This window comes from Melozone crissalis, unplaced genomic scaffold (genome assembly GCF_028551555.1).
Source record: "Melozone crissalis strain CALT ecotype California unplaced genomic scaffold, PUWL_Pcris_2 ptg000013l_1, whole genome shotgun sequence".
NCBI lineage: Eukaryota > Metazoa > Chordata > Aves > Passeriformes > Passerellidae > Melozone > Melozone crissalis.
This window is the reverse complement of record NW_026535791.1, coordinates 24346389-24359732: the sequence shown is the minus strand read 5'-3', so window position 1 is coordinate 24359732 and position 13344 is coordinate 24346389. Positions and strand designations below refer to the sequence as shown.

The following is a 13344-nucleotide window of genomic DNA, read 5'->3' as shown; positions in this document are numbered from 1 at the left end:
ATATGTTCCTTTAGTTAGAGATCCTGCAAGTCTTACCTTTGTGGTTATAAGTAACTGGTAACATAGAAAAGAAAATTGTGATGTAGACGCATACTGGACTTGCCATCCTTTTCCTAAAGAGTTGAAGCTGAAGAAATTGAAGGAAAACATTTTTTCTACATAAGGACTTTGTACATTTTATTTCAAAATACTCATTTCTTTACTAACATTTTCCCTCACATTTGACAAAGCACATTAATATGTACTTGACTGGAGGATCCAGCACCATAAAGGATTTGCTGTGAGTTCTTTAAGGTTAGATGGCTGATGGGACAGACACCAGCAGAAAGCAAGAAAGAGAGAAAGGAAAGACACAATGGAAATGTGGAAAAGAAATAAATATGGGGAGGTCAGAGGGCTTGCAGGAAGCAGAGCTTGGAGGGGAGTTGGAGGACTCAGGGCCTTTCCCCAAGAAATGAGGACCAGAGCAGGGTGGGGGCTGCCCAGGACCCAGGCAGATGGATCCTCCTCTTATGCAAGAGAAGCTGCAGGGAGACAACTGCACCACAGTGTGTCTGTTAACTGTGCTATGAGAAACAGAAATGGTGAAATTAATTCTGAAAACCTCCTCACCTCCAGAGACAGGGGTTTATCTACATCAGATGATTCACAAAGTACATTCCATTGCTGGTTTTCAAGATTTTCTGATTTGAAAATTCACAGATTGTCAGCTGTTTATTAAAAAAAAAATTGCTTGATACCACATACAGTTTTTAATACTGTCATACAGAACAGTAGCATTTAGAATATTCCAGGGTAATTCCAACAAATTTCAAGTAATTTAACTGGTTATTGTGTAATTAATTGGTTTATATGAACACCTCAGTTATAGTGTTTCTCAGGACGCTTAATAGGTCATCATGCAGCCAAGTTTCAGATTCAAACTGAAGTGCACTGATGTTATTTTCCTTTCACAGCAATAATTCAGAAAAGGCTAAAGAAGGAAAAGAAGGCAAAGAGGAAATTGCAGGAAGCACTTGAATTTGAGACTAAACGAAGAGAGCAAGCAGAGCAAACACTGAAGCAGGCAGCTTCAACAGATAGTCTCAGGGTCCTAAATGGTAAGAAGCCAATTTTTGCCTCCGTGCCATTAACTTCCAATTAAGTGCCAAAAGAATCTTGTTGTATAAAAAATTTATCACATGATGGAAAGGGAAAAAAAAGGAAAATCTCTTTTCTTTCCTTCATTCAAATGATACCTCTATCTTTACTGCTTTGTTACTTTATATGGTATGTGCAAATAAACTCACTGGAGAGAATGTTCAAACTAGGACAATTTTATATTATTAGCTTGAGAACTCAATTTTTTTCTTCCTTTTTTTCTCCCCCCCTTTATGCTTGAAAAATCTATTGCTCATTAATCTTCCCAGTCTAACAAAAAATTGTCCTGGCCTCCAGTCATTGTTCAACATTAAAAAAACTGACAAAGGTTGATTGTATTGTAATTCAGCACTGGAGTAACAGGTTGTAAAAAGGGCTATAAGAATCAAATGAAATATGTGTCAGTCTTACCTTTCTATCTTTCTAGACTCTCTGACCCCAGAGATAGAAGCTGACCGCAGCGGGGGCAGAACAGATGCTGAAAGGACAATACAAGGTAGGAATTTGCAAAAGGCTATAAATCTAGATCTTGCTATATGAGTTTTTCCTCAGCTTTAGACTGCTATTCAAGCATGTAGCCTACCATCTGGGCCACATCAAAACAAGTTCAAACAAGGTCAAGTTCATCTTGCTTGTTTATAAGAGAGAATACATTCTGTGCTGATAGATTTTCTTTAAATTAATAGGTCATTTTTGTTTATACAGAGCAATTAAAGAAGAATAATTAATTTGAAGCAGTATTGGTTTGAATCTCAGACATGCTGAATGCAGTTTTTGTGAATATGTGTAGTTTGATTTGAGTTAATAGTGTTTTTAAAGGTATATTTGAAACATCTTGAGCCTTTTAACTGTACAAATGGCTAAGCCTAATGGGTAACATTCAAGGCATGATGAGAATTTCATAGCTAATAGTCAGTGGCCGTTACTGAAAGGTGTGTTTCAATAAGCTACTCTGAGCATTAACAATAAATAAGCTGTTTATTCCCATCTTGGAATTTTCATTTACCACATCCCATTATTTACATTTTAATAAAACAAATCTGCTAAGTAAATTATACATGAAATACTAAAGAGAGCCATATTACTTCCCCTGTGAATCTAAATGTATATATACATTGCAAACATCAAGATATTAGTAAAGAACAAATTTTGAAGATAGTGTTTATGTTATAATATCTGTTCTTGTCAACAGGCTAAATCTACCTCCATGCATACTAAGCAATAAAAATAGCAATTGTTTTCAATGGTAAATGAAGGTGCATTTTTCAGAGGCAAGCCTAAAAGGATTAGCTCCAGTAATCACACTCAATTGCCTTTATTTTGCATTTTGAAGTCAATCATCCTAACAGTATCATTTGACATCTTCTGTGTGTTATTTAATCACATTTCCTAACTTCCAAGGAGTTGTTACTGATGTGCCACAAGGAGGCTGTAACAACAGAATAAAAAAGTCAAGAAGATTTTAATGGATTGAACATATAAACAAATACCAAAGATGCAATAAGTTCTTATGAAAGACAAACACACATATATAAACAAAGACATTTAAAGCAAGTTATGTCTGCAGAGTCAATAACGCAGAAGTTGGAATATGCCAGATTAAATGTTGCCTGGGAAGTGAGTACATGTTATGAGGTCTGTTACCCCAGAATCCTGCTTTCCTTCCCATAAAACATGCACATTATTCAAAGCACCATTTGATATAATTAATTTAGTAAGAAGTCAGCCATTATTTAATTTTGTTATAATTGAGACATTTTGTTACTTCTTTTGATGCTAAAACAGACTTCTAATTTCTTGGGAGGCCATGCTGCTGCACTGGTCGCTGCAGTACTTGTACTCATTGCAAGAATTAATTACTCCATCTTCAGAACATTCTTGCAAGGAAGTGAAATTTGGAGTATTCCAATTTGATAGCTGGGAAACAGAGTCAAATGCAGATTAAGATGACATATTGCTTAACTGTCAAGTATGAAGGACCTAATTTTTCAGAATAATTTGCATTTTTGGCAGAAGCATGCAGGTGTAATCAAATCACTGTTCCTGTTGAATTTGGTCTTGCTCGTAGGCTGAAATATGAAGTTGGATATTTATAATATGAGCAACACAAATTTGAGAGCATGTATTCTAAAGGATTTATCCCAAGCTATATAGGAATAGCACTTCAGCTTTTGAACAATGACTATGCATTCTTTCCCAGCTATCCTCTTGCTCATTTCATATATTTCCATTTTTACAATTAGGGAAATCAAGGATTTACAGGAGACATTCCCAGTAATGACTTTTTCTTGATTCATCTGTCCCAGGTGATACACATTAAAAACAAAACTAAAATCCACAGATGATTATTTAGTTCAAGACTGGACCATGATATTTTCTGATTGTGATATTGAATCATATTGCAAAGGCAACCTTAATTCTGTCATTTCCCATATCTACTTTGTACTCTCAACATAAAACTAAAGCAGGGGGTTTTTATGAAAAAGGAAAGAAGAAGCAAGAAATACAGTTTTCATGTCTTTCAGTTTAATGTATTCAGCTCAGTCATCATACAGCAGTTCAGAACTTTCAGATCTAGTGCAATATGTAACCCTACAACACAAATGTAACTGTAAGAACATATTGTCAATGTAAATCAGTCATTATAGGGTGACAGGCTTCAGAAATAGTTTAAGAAACAGTTAATAGCAGGCAAGTCATGCCAAATGTCAGGACTCTTTGTGTTCATTTCCAGTATTGGAAGGAGGATTTCCTTTCATCATAAACTCCCTTTTCTCTGTCTTCTCCTTGCTATGTATCCCTGTGTATCTGTCCCAGTTCCTTCTTCTTTCTTCCTCCTCCCTCCAATCCCACCTTTTGTCAATTGCTAATGTAGCACTTTTCCTTGCTCTACATTACATTACTCTTCTTTTTCCCCCAGCTTCACATTCTTCCATCATTCTCTTCTGAGCTTAGTTTCATGCCGCCCGGATCATTCCCTTAATCCCAAGCTCTTTCTCTCTCCGTGACCCCCTGGCTCTGTCTGACCCTTCCTGTTGCCTCCTCCCCTTACCCAGGCATTTCAAGAGCTGCATTGACATTCCCTGTTATCAGCCTTTCCCGTTGCAAACCCATCTCCATCTGTAGTGTCTGCTTCCCCCGTCTCCCTGGTCAGGCTCACATTCCCTACTGGTTTCAGTACATTTCTGTTTCTTTTCTTTATGTGTACCTGCCTGGATATCACGGAGGGAAGCACCGAGAGCATTCTGTTCCAGTTTCAGTATTTAGCATGACAATTGTAGGCAGGAGTGAGGAGAAAGAATTGCAGGGAAAGAACCACTTCATTCCTGAAGGACTGGAATAAAGCATGCTCAGTACACATGGGGCCCTTTATCTGCAAAACTCTACAAAAGCTTTCCAGTGGTTGAAACATTTTCCAGTACTTTCTTGGAACAAAGACCATGTTGTCACAATTATACAAAATTTCAATTGTGTCATTTTATTTGTAAATGATATTTTGTATACTTTGCTATGCACCATAGAAGAAATATTATATGCAAATATCTATTATTTTCTATTATACAGTATATTCCATAATTAAACATATAATACCACCTTTTGCATCTTTCAGGTTCTGGGGAAAAAATTCTTACTAGGGAAATACTTTCTTATTCCTCTGAAAAATATATCAGTGTCTCAGTATCTAAGCATGCCTGGGGTAATAGTCTTTTTATCCACAATCATTTTTCAATTTACTGTGTTGAGCATGCTATGTAGTTTTATAACTGAGCAAACAAAGGTGGGAAAGCTTCAGTGCTCTGTAGGGAAGTGATATAATTGAAATACAAAGTGTAATTTCAGCATTTAAGAAAAAATTATGCAAGAAAATCATAATTAAAACTAAAGATTTTGTTTACTATTTATTATAAATAAATTGATACTTGTCAACTTGAAGTTATATCTAATGTTGCTATTTTTAAGTATCACTTTGAAGAGTAAGGAATAGAACTAATTTAAGCGTAGAGGATAATTGCATTTGTCAATAAGGGGGTATGTTCTGTTCTAGTTTTTCGTTGTGTAGCACTCATTTAGATTCACTTTTAGTGCATGTAAAGTCTTTTGTAAAATGGGAGCAATAATAAAAGGAATTTGAATACAAGACTATAAAAAGAAGCAATGCAGGGTATTTTAGGGTGTTGTTTGAGTTTTTTAAATACAGAGTAGATAACAGTTTGCTGCAATATCCATAAAATGTTAACAAATAGTCATAATAAATTATTCAAATTTGGGTCTCAGATGTACTTATGTATTTTTTTGAGCAACAGAAAGAGATAATAAGCTATTAGGAACTGGTGAAGACACTGGTTTTAAATGTTTTCTTTGCTTCTGTTTTAAATAATAATAAAGCAGATTATCCTCTTCTCCATACATATTGTAGGTTCACTAGATGCCTATGCCTAGCTCCCAATCCGGTTTCCCAAGACCCCCTCATCCCACACAAAAAGGTACCATACAAAGATAATGTTTGACTTTTATATACTGTTTTGTTAACAGACCTCTTACTAAGCTCTAGAACAATGACATTTACTGCCGCTTTTACTTTCTTATTTCTGTTGAATTTTCTTCTCCATCTGGTTACTTACCATGTATTTGCCTGCCTACATTATTATGTTTTCATTTCCTCTATGTATCCCACATTCCCAATTTTCTATCTCCCAGTAGTTTCCCTCCCAAGTCCTGTACCTTCATTTTCATTCTATTTAAACACCAATCCACACATTATCTAAAATCCTCCAAAAGTATTCTAGTTCTGCACCATCTTCACCATTGACTGTTCTTTCCTTGTCATGTTCCTGTAATATGTTCCTTTTGCCAAATTGCTCACAAATGGTTTTATGCTGTTGTCCCAAAGCTATCGTTGGTAAGGAGAGGAAGATTAATCAAATTCTCCCTCTTTCATGCTGCTATTTTTTGTCTTTTCCATTTTAAATTACTAGCAATTGCCTCAGTTTCTTTCTTGCTTTCTTCCAAATAATTTCCAACTTCTGCATGCTGTCATTCCAGCTGCTCCTGAAATCAGCTCTATTATTTTCTCCCAAGTCTTCTTACCCTGCTCAGTTCCCTGAATTCTCAGTTCTATCTATTTTTTTTACCCCAAATGTTTGGTTTTTTTGCAAGAGGCCCATTCCAGTTTCTGTGTTCTCAAAGTTCTTCCATCTTGCTCACTCTGAGTCAGTTTTTTCCTCAGCTGTGCATTCTCCTCTAGCAGAACATTTATCCTCCTTGTCCATTGGTCAGATTTTCACACCTCGGTTCCTTACGCTGCTGCAAGTATTATTTTTTTCTTCCAGCACATTATCAGCCTTTCTTCAAATGTGTCTGTTATCTACTCTCTCTGTCCCTTAGCAAAAGGAACTGACCCTTTCTAAGCCCTTTCCCACTGACATCCTCCCTTACTTTAGTTCTCCACCTCTTCTCCAGGCTCATATTAACAGTTCAGTTAAGTGTAATGCTAAGTGGTTTCAGTTTATACCTTCCTGGTGTAAGAAAAAGACCCTCAGCTACCATGCTTACAAAACCTTCCAGGGCCATCTGTCTTTTTTCCCTCCTAGAAAGGACAAGGCAGGAAATACAGATGTTGAACAGATCCAGGAACAGAGTAAGAAAATAACAGCAACTCAGCACACTGGTCATCTCTGAGGTTCCTTTGCAGGCTGCTGAACGAGAACAAGAAAAAAATTATGATTTAAATTTGCTGATTGCAAGTGTGCATTTTGCTGCCCAAATATTAGGGGAAAGCTGCCTGCAGTTGCCCTCCACATTAATAAAAATTGCTTATATACAGCTTTAGTCTTTTGCCCTGAAACATAACCTAAATTTTTTCTGCATTGGTTTGAAACTTGCTTAATCTATTTTTCAACAAGCAAAATCCACGTAATAATCTCAGCAACTGATAGTCCTTGATTCTTGCTTGTTATATTTGTGTTTTAAAGATGGGTATCTGAAGGACCTCCACAATGAAAATGAACTTTTGGTGGTTCTGTGAAGCTTCTGCACACAGTTCTATTTCTGATATATAAATCTTGGACAAAAGCGTGTGGAAATATGTGATGATATTTTTTATGAGATCAAAAACTTTATTGGAAAAGGCCATTATCAAGGCTGTGAAGTCAAGCATTCCAGAATTAGGAAGTGGTAGAATTAAGGTTGTCTTCCGCACCTTTGTTCAACTGTCAGTGTATGTGTCATGATACAATCTTTAATTATGTGATTAGATACTGTACTTTTCACAGTACCTTGTCTCATTCGGTGCAGGGGACAAAAATATAGGTGAATAAAGGGATATCTATCCAATATTTTCTTCATTTTCAGTGGTCAGTGTGTCTTGTAATGCTTTATATAATACTTGGTTTGTGTATAATATTTCCATAATTAGACATCATGCATTAGAGAATAGTTGTAAATTATTATATAAATTTCTTCCATATATTAAATCCTAATTTTGGCATTTCCTAACAGCTGAGGGCTATGCTTCACTAATGTCCTAGGTAACTGTCTACTGGGATTGTCTTCTTAGCAAGTAAACTACAGTTAGAAGTTCCACTGTGAGACAACATCTGAAAAACATATGGAATTGAATTTTAAAATTCACAATGATAAAGCTAACCAAAGAACTGATGAACTGTAATACCATAATATGAGCAGTGTGGCCTAAGGAATGACCATTTTGCTATGGCAGTTTTACAAATACTTGCTGAGATAAAGACAATTTTGGGATATATTTCATGCTCTTGGGCACAGAATCTTCCTTTCATTTTTCTTGCAACCTGTATCACCTGTAAGAATGTCTCCATCAAGCTTTCTTTTTCTTTGCTATCCTTCATCTCTGGGTTTTCTATCAACGTTATTAACAACTACCAAATTTTCTGATTTCTTTCTTGATCCTTTTTTCCTCACACCTTCAAGACAAGTTTCTTTCCATATTCAGTCATAATTCCAGCCCCAAAGGTTTTGACTTCTTCTGCCTAATACTCTTGCTACTCAAGATCCAGATGTCTTGATACTGACTCAACATTCTGTCTATATGCCATGTGTCTAGTCACTCACCACGACTTTTCCTTCTAAGAAACCTCTGAAAATATGACTTTGCTTGACTTTCTTGCCCTGTGTTCTGTCTCCCCTCTTTTCTTGTACTCTCAACCACTGGATTCTGTTCTTGTCTAATAATGTAAATAATTCAGTCCCCCAACTTCAGTCGCAGTTATTGTCAGCCAGTCACTTTTAGTACTTTATTTCTCAGTGTCTTCCAGTGCCCTGGTTTCTGTGTTTCTATGTATGTATTTAGCCAGTCTCAGTCACTCCCCCAGTCACATTTTCTGTCCTTATTTCCAATTTCGATCACATCAGACTTGTCCTAATTTCTGTAAATCTTGAGTATTTTTATGAGTTCATGTTTTTAGACTTAGAGAAGATTGCTGTTGGCTGCTGATCGTAGAGACGATGCATTTTCCAGTGCATGGCTACTCTCAAATTAACTAATGATATTTTATAAATAGTTTTCAATAGCCTCAAATGACAGAACATGTATTTCTTTTCCAGAGATATCACTATTCTTTGCAGTACATTTAACTAAGATGTCTTCTCTTTAGTCTTTTCTTCATTTATTTTCTGCATGATATTGACTGTGATGACCGGTGCTAAGTACATTTCCTTTATCTTTAGAGTCTTTTCAAAAATTGCATCTTTCCCTTAGAGCTTGTATCTCCTATCTCTGCGTTTCTGTCTGTTCCTTTCCACATCCCCCTTTATAAAAAGCATTATTCCATTTTGCATCCCTAGCTGCCTAAGGATGAGGTCATCCATCTGTATAATGCCATGTAAAACAATGGACATATGTTCTCTAAAGTATTAATCGATTGAACCTAAGAAAAGCACCTGATTCTTCATACATTTTACCACAATTTTCTTGCCTTTTTTTCTGTATTAAAACTCTTGGAACTGCTGAATGTTGCTCTGTGTGTATCAACTTGTAAATTCTGCATTTTTATTCAATTGACACTTGCTCATTAGTTATTCTGGTTTTATCACCTCTTAGTAAGTACTATGGATTTGCTGTTACTCATTTAGTATTTCATGGGACTTCTAGCAGAAAGGTGCTTGGGTTTAGTACAGAGCCAGAATTCTCCAATGAATGTATTAGGTCATTTGCAGAATGAAAATACATTTTCATTTTCGCATGTGACATTCCTTCTTTGTCGACCCATTTCAACACTGTTTCAGCTTCCCCTCTATTGTTGCTTTCTCTTTTTCCTTCCACCTCTGTTTCACCTCCTCCCTTGTCAAGTACTACTTCTGAATATCCGAAATATTTCTTAATATGTCACTTCCTTGACCTGCAAGGCAATGTGTGTCTGTGATCTGGAGCCATGTGGCTGCTGGCTGACTAGGAGGCGCATGCATTCTGAGGGATCAGTGACAAGCCAGGAGATATGCATTTTCTGCTGGACATCTTGTTGCTGCCTCTTGGCAGCTGGGCAAATCAAACAGTACATGATGCTTCTCAGCAGCTGAAGGGCCAAACAAATGGTTTTTCAAACTGCAAGAGACCCACAGCCCACCTGTTGTACAGGCCTGCTATAAAGGTTGAACATTTCAGCAGGGAAAAGAAGTCAGGAGCTGGAAACAAAGCTGTCAGAAGCCTGGAAGGCAAAGGGATTTTTTTTTCTAGATATGTTGAATAACTGCCCAAGGAAACATCTGCTACTTAGCTAGGCTGTTTATGGAAACAAACAGCTGACTATTCTAGACCCACAGAAAGATAGAAAGGTTCTGTGAAGAAGCAATGACAAAACAGTGAACTGACTTGTTTGGAGGTGAACATTTCGAGGTGATTTTTAGGCCACTTAGCCTGTTATTCCATTAGGCTGAATTTAAAAAAAACAAAAACAACAACAAAAAAAAAACCCCTAAAACAAAAATAAAATAATAAAAAAGCCAAAAAAAAAAAACAAACCAGCAAAAAATCTAATCATTTACATTTAATTTGCCAATAAAAATTCTTTTATTCAGCTTAAGAGTCAAGAAGCACTTTGAAGGTCTGCCAATGTGAAGTATCATGTCTTGTGAAAACGTGACTTTCAGCAATCTGATGGATAGATTTTGCATTTTTCTTTTTTGCCTGTCTGATTTTCAGGTTTCTTCATTACATTTTCCATTTTTAAGATTTCTAAAGATCAGTAGACAACTGGTTTCAGTCTCTACAGTTTTGGTAAACTGCAGGCATAAGACAAGACTGTCTCTGTAATGTGACTCTTGTCCTTTGGGTTATTCTAGCACCTCTCTGGGTAAGAGTAGTTATTTGAGGTAACAGAAACATGTGGGAAAGACAACAGAATGGAGCAAAGCCATAGTGACCCACTGGGGAGTGATATCTGCTGTTTTGTTATTGATTCTTCTCTGCATGCCAGAGTTTTACAAACAAATTGATGCATTGGTGAAAACGTATGCACATGCACTGTTCAATTATAGAAGCTAAAGGATAGTGGGTTTTCTGCATTGCTCTTCTCTTTTGTCTTTCTTATGCTCAAAAGAAAATTTATTTTCAGACCTAGTGATGGTCTTAATGGTGAGACACCGTTAAAATATTGGTGTCTAACCCTCAGTGACATTTAGTGGAGCTGCCTTACTAACTCCCTTTGGATAGTCCACCTGATTCTATTTTATTTTTGTTCAGTCTTCATAAAATATTTGCTGGTTCAACACTGTTCTTATTTGCAGTAATACATAATTCTTCATTTTCCTTGTGATTAGTGCCTTAAACTTCAGCTGCTTTTTGACTTCACTGTGTAACATCTTGTATTAATGTCAGGGTCATGCACTTATTATTCATGTGAACAGTGCTATTCACTTCAATGAAATTATATACATAATAATAAATAAAAACATTAATCTGTGTGCACCACCTTGAATTTCATTACTGTTGCAGAAGATACATCTCTGAAAATAGGTTCTCTTAATTTTTATACATTTTAGAAAGAGCTTGGCTCTCTCTATGCACACTAATTTAAACATTTTATTTCCCCTCAGCCTTACTAGCTTTACCAGCTCACAAGTTTTAAAGACACTTGTTTTACTGATTTTTTTTTGGCTTGACAGACTATCCAATTTAGTTTAGCTTTTAAACTTAGATTCTATAGTAGACATTTAAAACATCTCTTGCTAGTTCATCTGTGTTTTACTGTTGATACTGGAATACTTCATGAGGAAACAGACATTAAAGATTTATTTTGTTTCATATTTCATTGACCATGGATAAATACTGAAATTATCTTACAATGCATGGAAACCAAACAGCAATAAGTAAGTTCCCTATCCACCTGCCCAGGAGTCAGCACTTTGGCAGGTTTTCAACCCAAGCTAATCAATTAAAGACAACATTGATTAACTTAAACAGAAGGTGATATTGATTGCAGGCAGTAACCTATAAATAGACAATTGTTTCATAGTGTTCATAGGTCATTGTTAGCTACACCTTTAAACTTCAAGGTACATAATCCTATTGCCTATTACCCAAAAAGCAAAGGAAAGGCACAGAGTGAATATACAGTTATATATATGTTGCAAAGTACTCTTATTCAACTCTCTCAGTCAACATATACTCTTACATAAAAATTTTCACATTTTATTTGAAATTGCTATCTATTGCAATTTACATCTCATTTGATAGCTGTGTGAATATGGAGCTGATGGAAATCAGATATGTTCCTGACTTTTCTACTGAGATGAATGGTTAATCAATCAGATCTTCTTCCAACATTGTGCTTTAGTTCACTTTTAAAGAAACTGCATGTAAAATTAATGACTAAGCATGAACAGAGTCAAGTGGGAAAATTCAGGACAATATGAATACTAAAAAGACCCCACATTGTGCTCCAGAGGCTTTATATAGAATTGTTTTGATTTTCATTTTCATTCATCCTACATGTTCATCTTATTCGAAGAGGGAAGGATAGGATAGATGAATTCTTACATAATAGACTTCTGGGGTCACCCCAGTTGTCTTGCTGCCTGGGAAGGTTGGGCACTGCAAGGCACCATCCTAGGTATTTTTGTTTCCCAGAAGTACTCTGTCCCCTTCATCTTTTCCCTCAGAATGTGACTGAAACCCCTGATCAGGCAGGTAGAATATATATTTCTAGTATAGTCTCATCAGCTAAAAAATAAATAGCATTCTCCCTTTTAGAGAAAGAACTAAAAGGCTTGATTTTTTTATAAACCAGGATGAAAAATGGATTAAAACAACGTTATTTCAGTCAAACAGTATTTCTATAGCCTATCATGAAACACGTGTAAATAAAGTGGATTTCTAGTTCATTCACAGCTGAACTATAATGCAGAATGTTCTGAGGTTGGTTGTGGAGCTAGACCTGCTAGCTGGAAGCTGTTTATCAGTATTTGCCTGTACTGATAGGCAATGTGTAGGGAGCTGTCTCTTTTTCTTATGTTCTTTTTCCCTCCACCACATTTACTACATCGTAGACAAGTGCTGGAAAGAAACATCACATCACGTCATGTTAAGATATGTCATAAAGAGGATTGTTTCTTGGCATTAGTTTTTTAAGCTCTATAAAGATTTAAAATTTCCTGATGTTTGTGTATTATACCCATATAAATGAATTTCATATTTCAGTATTACTGTTGCATTCTTCTATTAAATCCTTAAGACCTCACCATCAACACATGTCAAAATATTTAGTGATTTGGGATTTTTCTAATAGATGCACTTTCCTTGTGACTTCTGTGAAGAATGAGGGAGACGACTCTTGCACCAAAATAACAGTAATATTTTTCAGTTCTTCTGAAAATGCTGTGCTTTGGAGAACTAGTAATGTAGACTAATAGCCAGGAAGTTACTTTATCCATTTAGCACACAAAGGAGGAAATCTATTAGACAGGGAAATCCATATGTCCTTCCTGAGAGGTGCTACAGCTTGAGTAGGTAAGAAGAAGCATCCAATCCAGATAATATTTCAAATCTTGAATTTCAAGTTAATTGAGACTTAAACCATTAAATACAAATGGTCACCATCCTATTCAGTAGCCTTTTTTGACTATCAGCCACCATCTGCATCAAAGAAGAAAAAATTTCTAAGCAAGCCATGTGAGCTAATCTACCAAGGCAGGTCATAATCAATTTTTTATCTTATCCCTCCACGTCTGAAACTC

At 36.0% G+C, this 13344-nt stretch overlaps 1 protein-coding gene across 4 annotated transcripts in view; it reads left to right on the top strand.

Annotated features, from left to right (window-relative positions):
- The window catches only part of DACH1 (dachshund family transcription factor 1), a 351627-nt gene that overhangs the window by 313862 nt on the left and 24421 nt on the right, over nucleotides 1–13344 (top strand). For 2 of the 4 annotated variants that reach the window (XM_054271831.1, XM_054271830.1), the window contains exons 9-11: nucleotides 957–1100; nucleotides 1568–1636; nucleotides 5558–5624. In XM_054271831.1, coding sequence (XP_054127806.1) covers nucleotides 957–1100; nucleotides 1568–1636; nucleotides 5558–5580 — 236 coding nt within the window. In that variant the 3' untranslated portion in view covers nucleotides 5581–5624. The remainder of the gene's footprint in view (nucleotides 1–956; nucleotides 1101–1567; nucleotides 1637–5557; nucleotides 5625–13344) is intronic. The other 2 variants (XM_054271829.1, XM_054271828.1) reach the window with 1 other exon arrangement.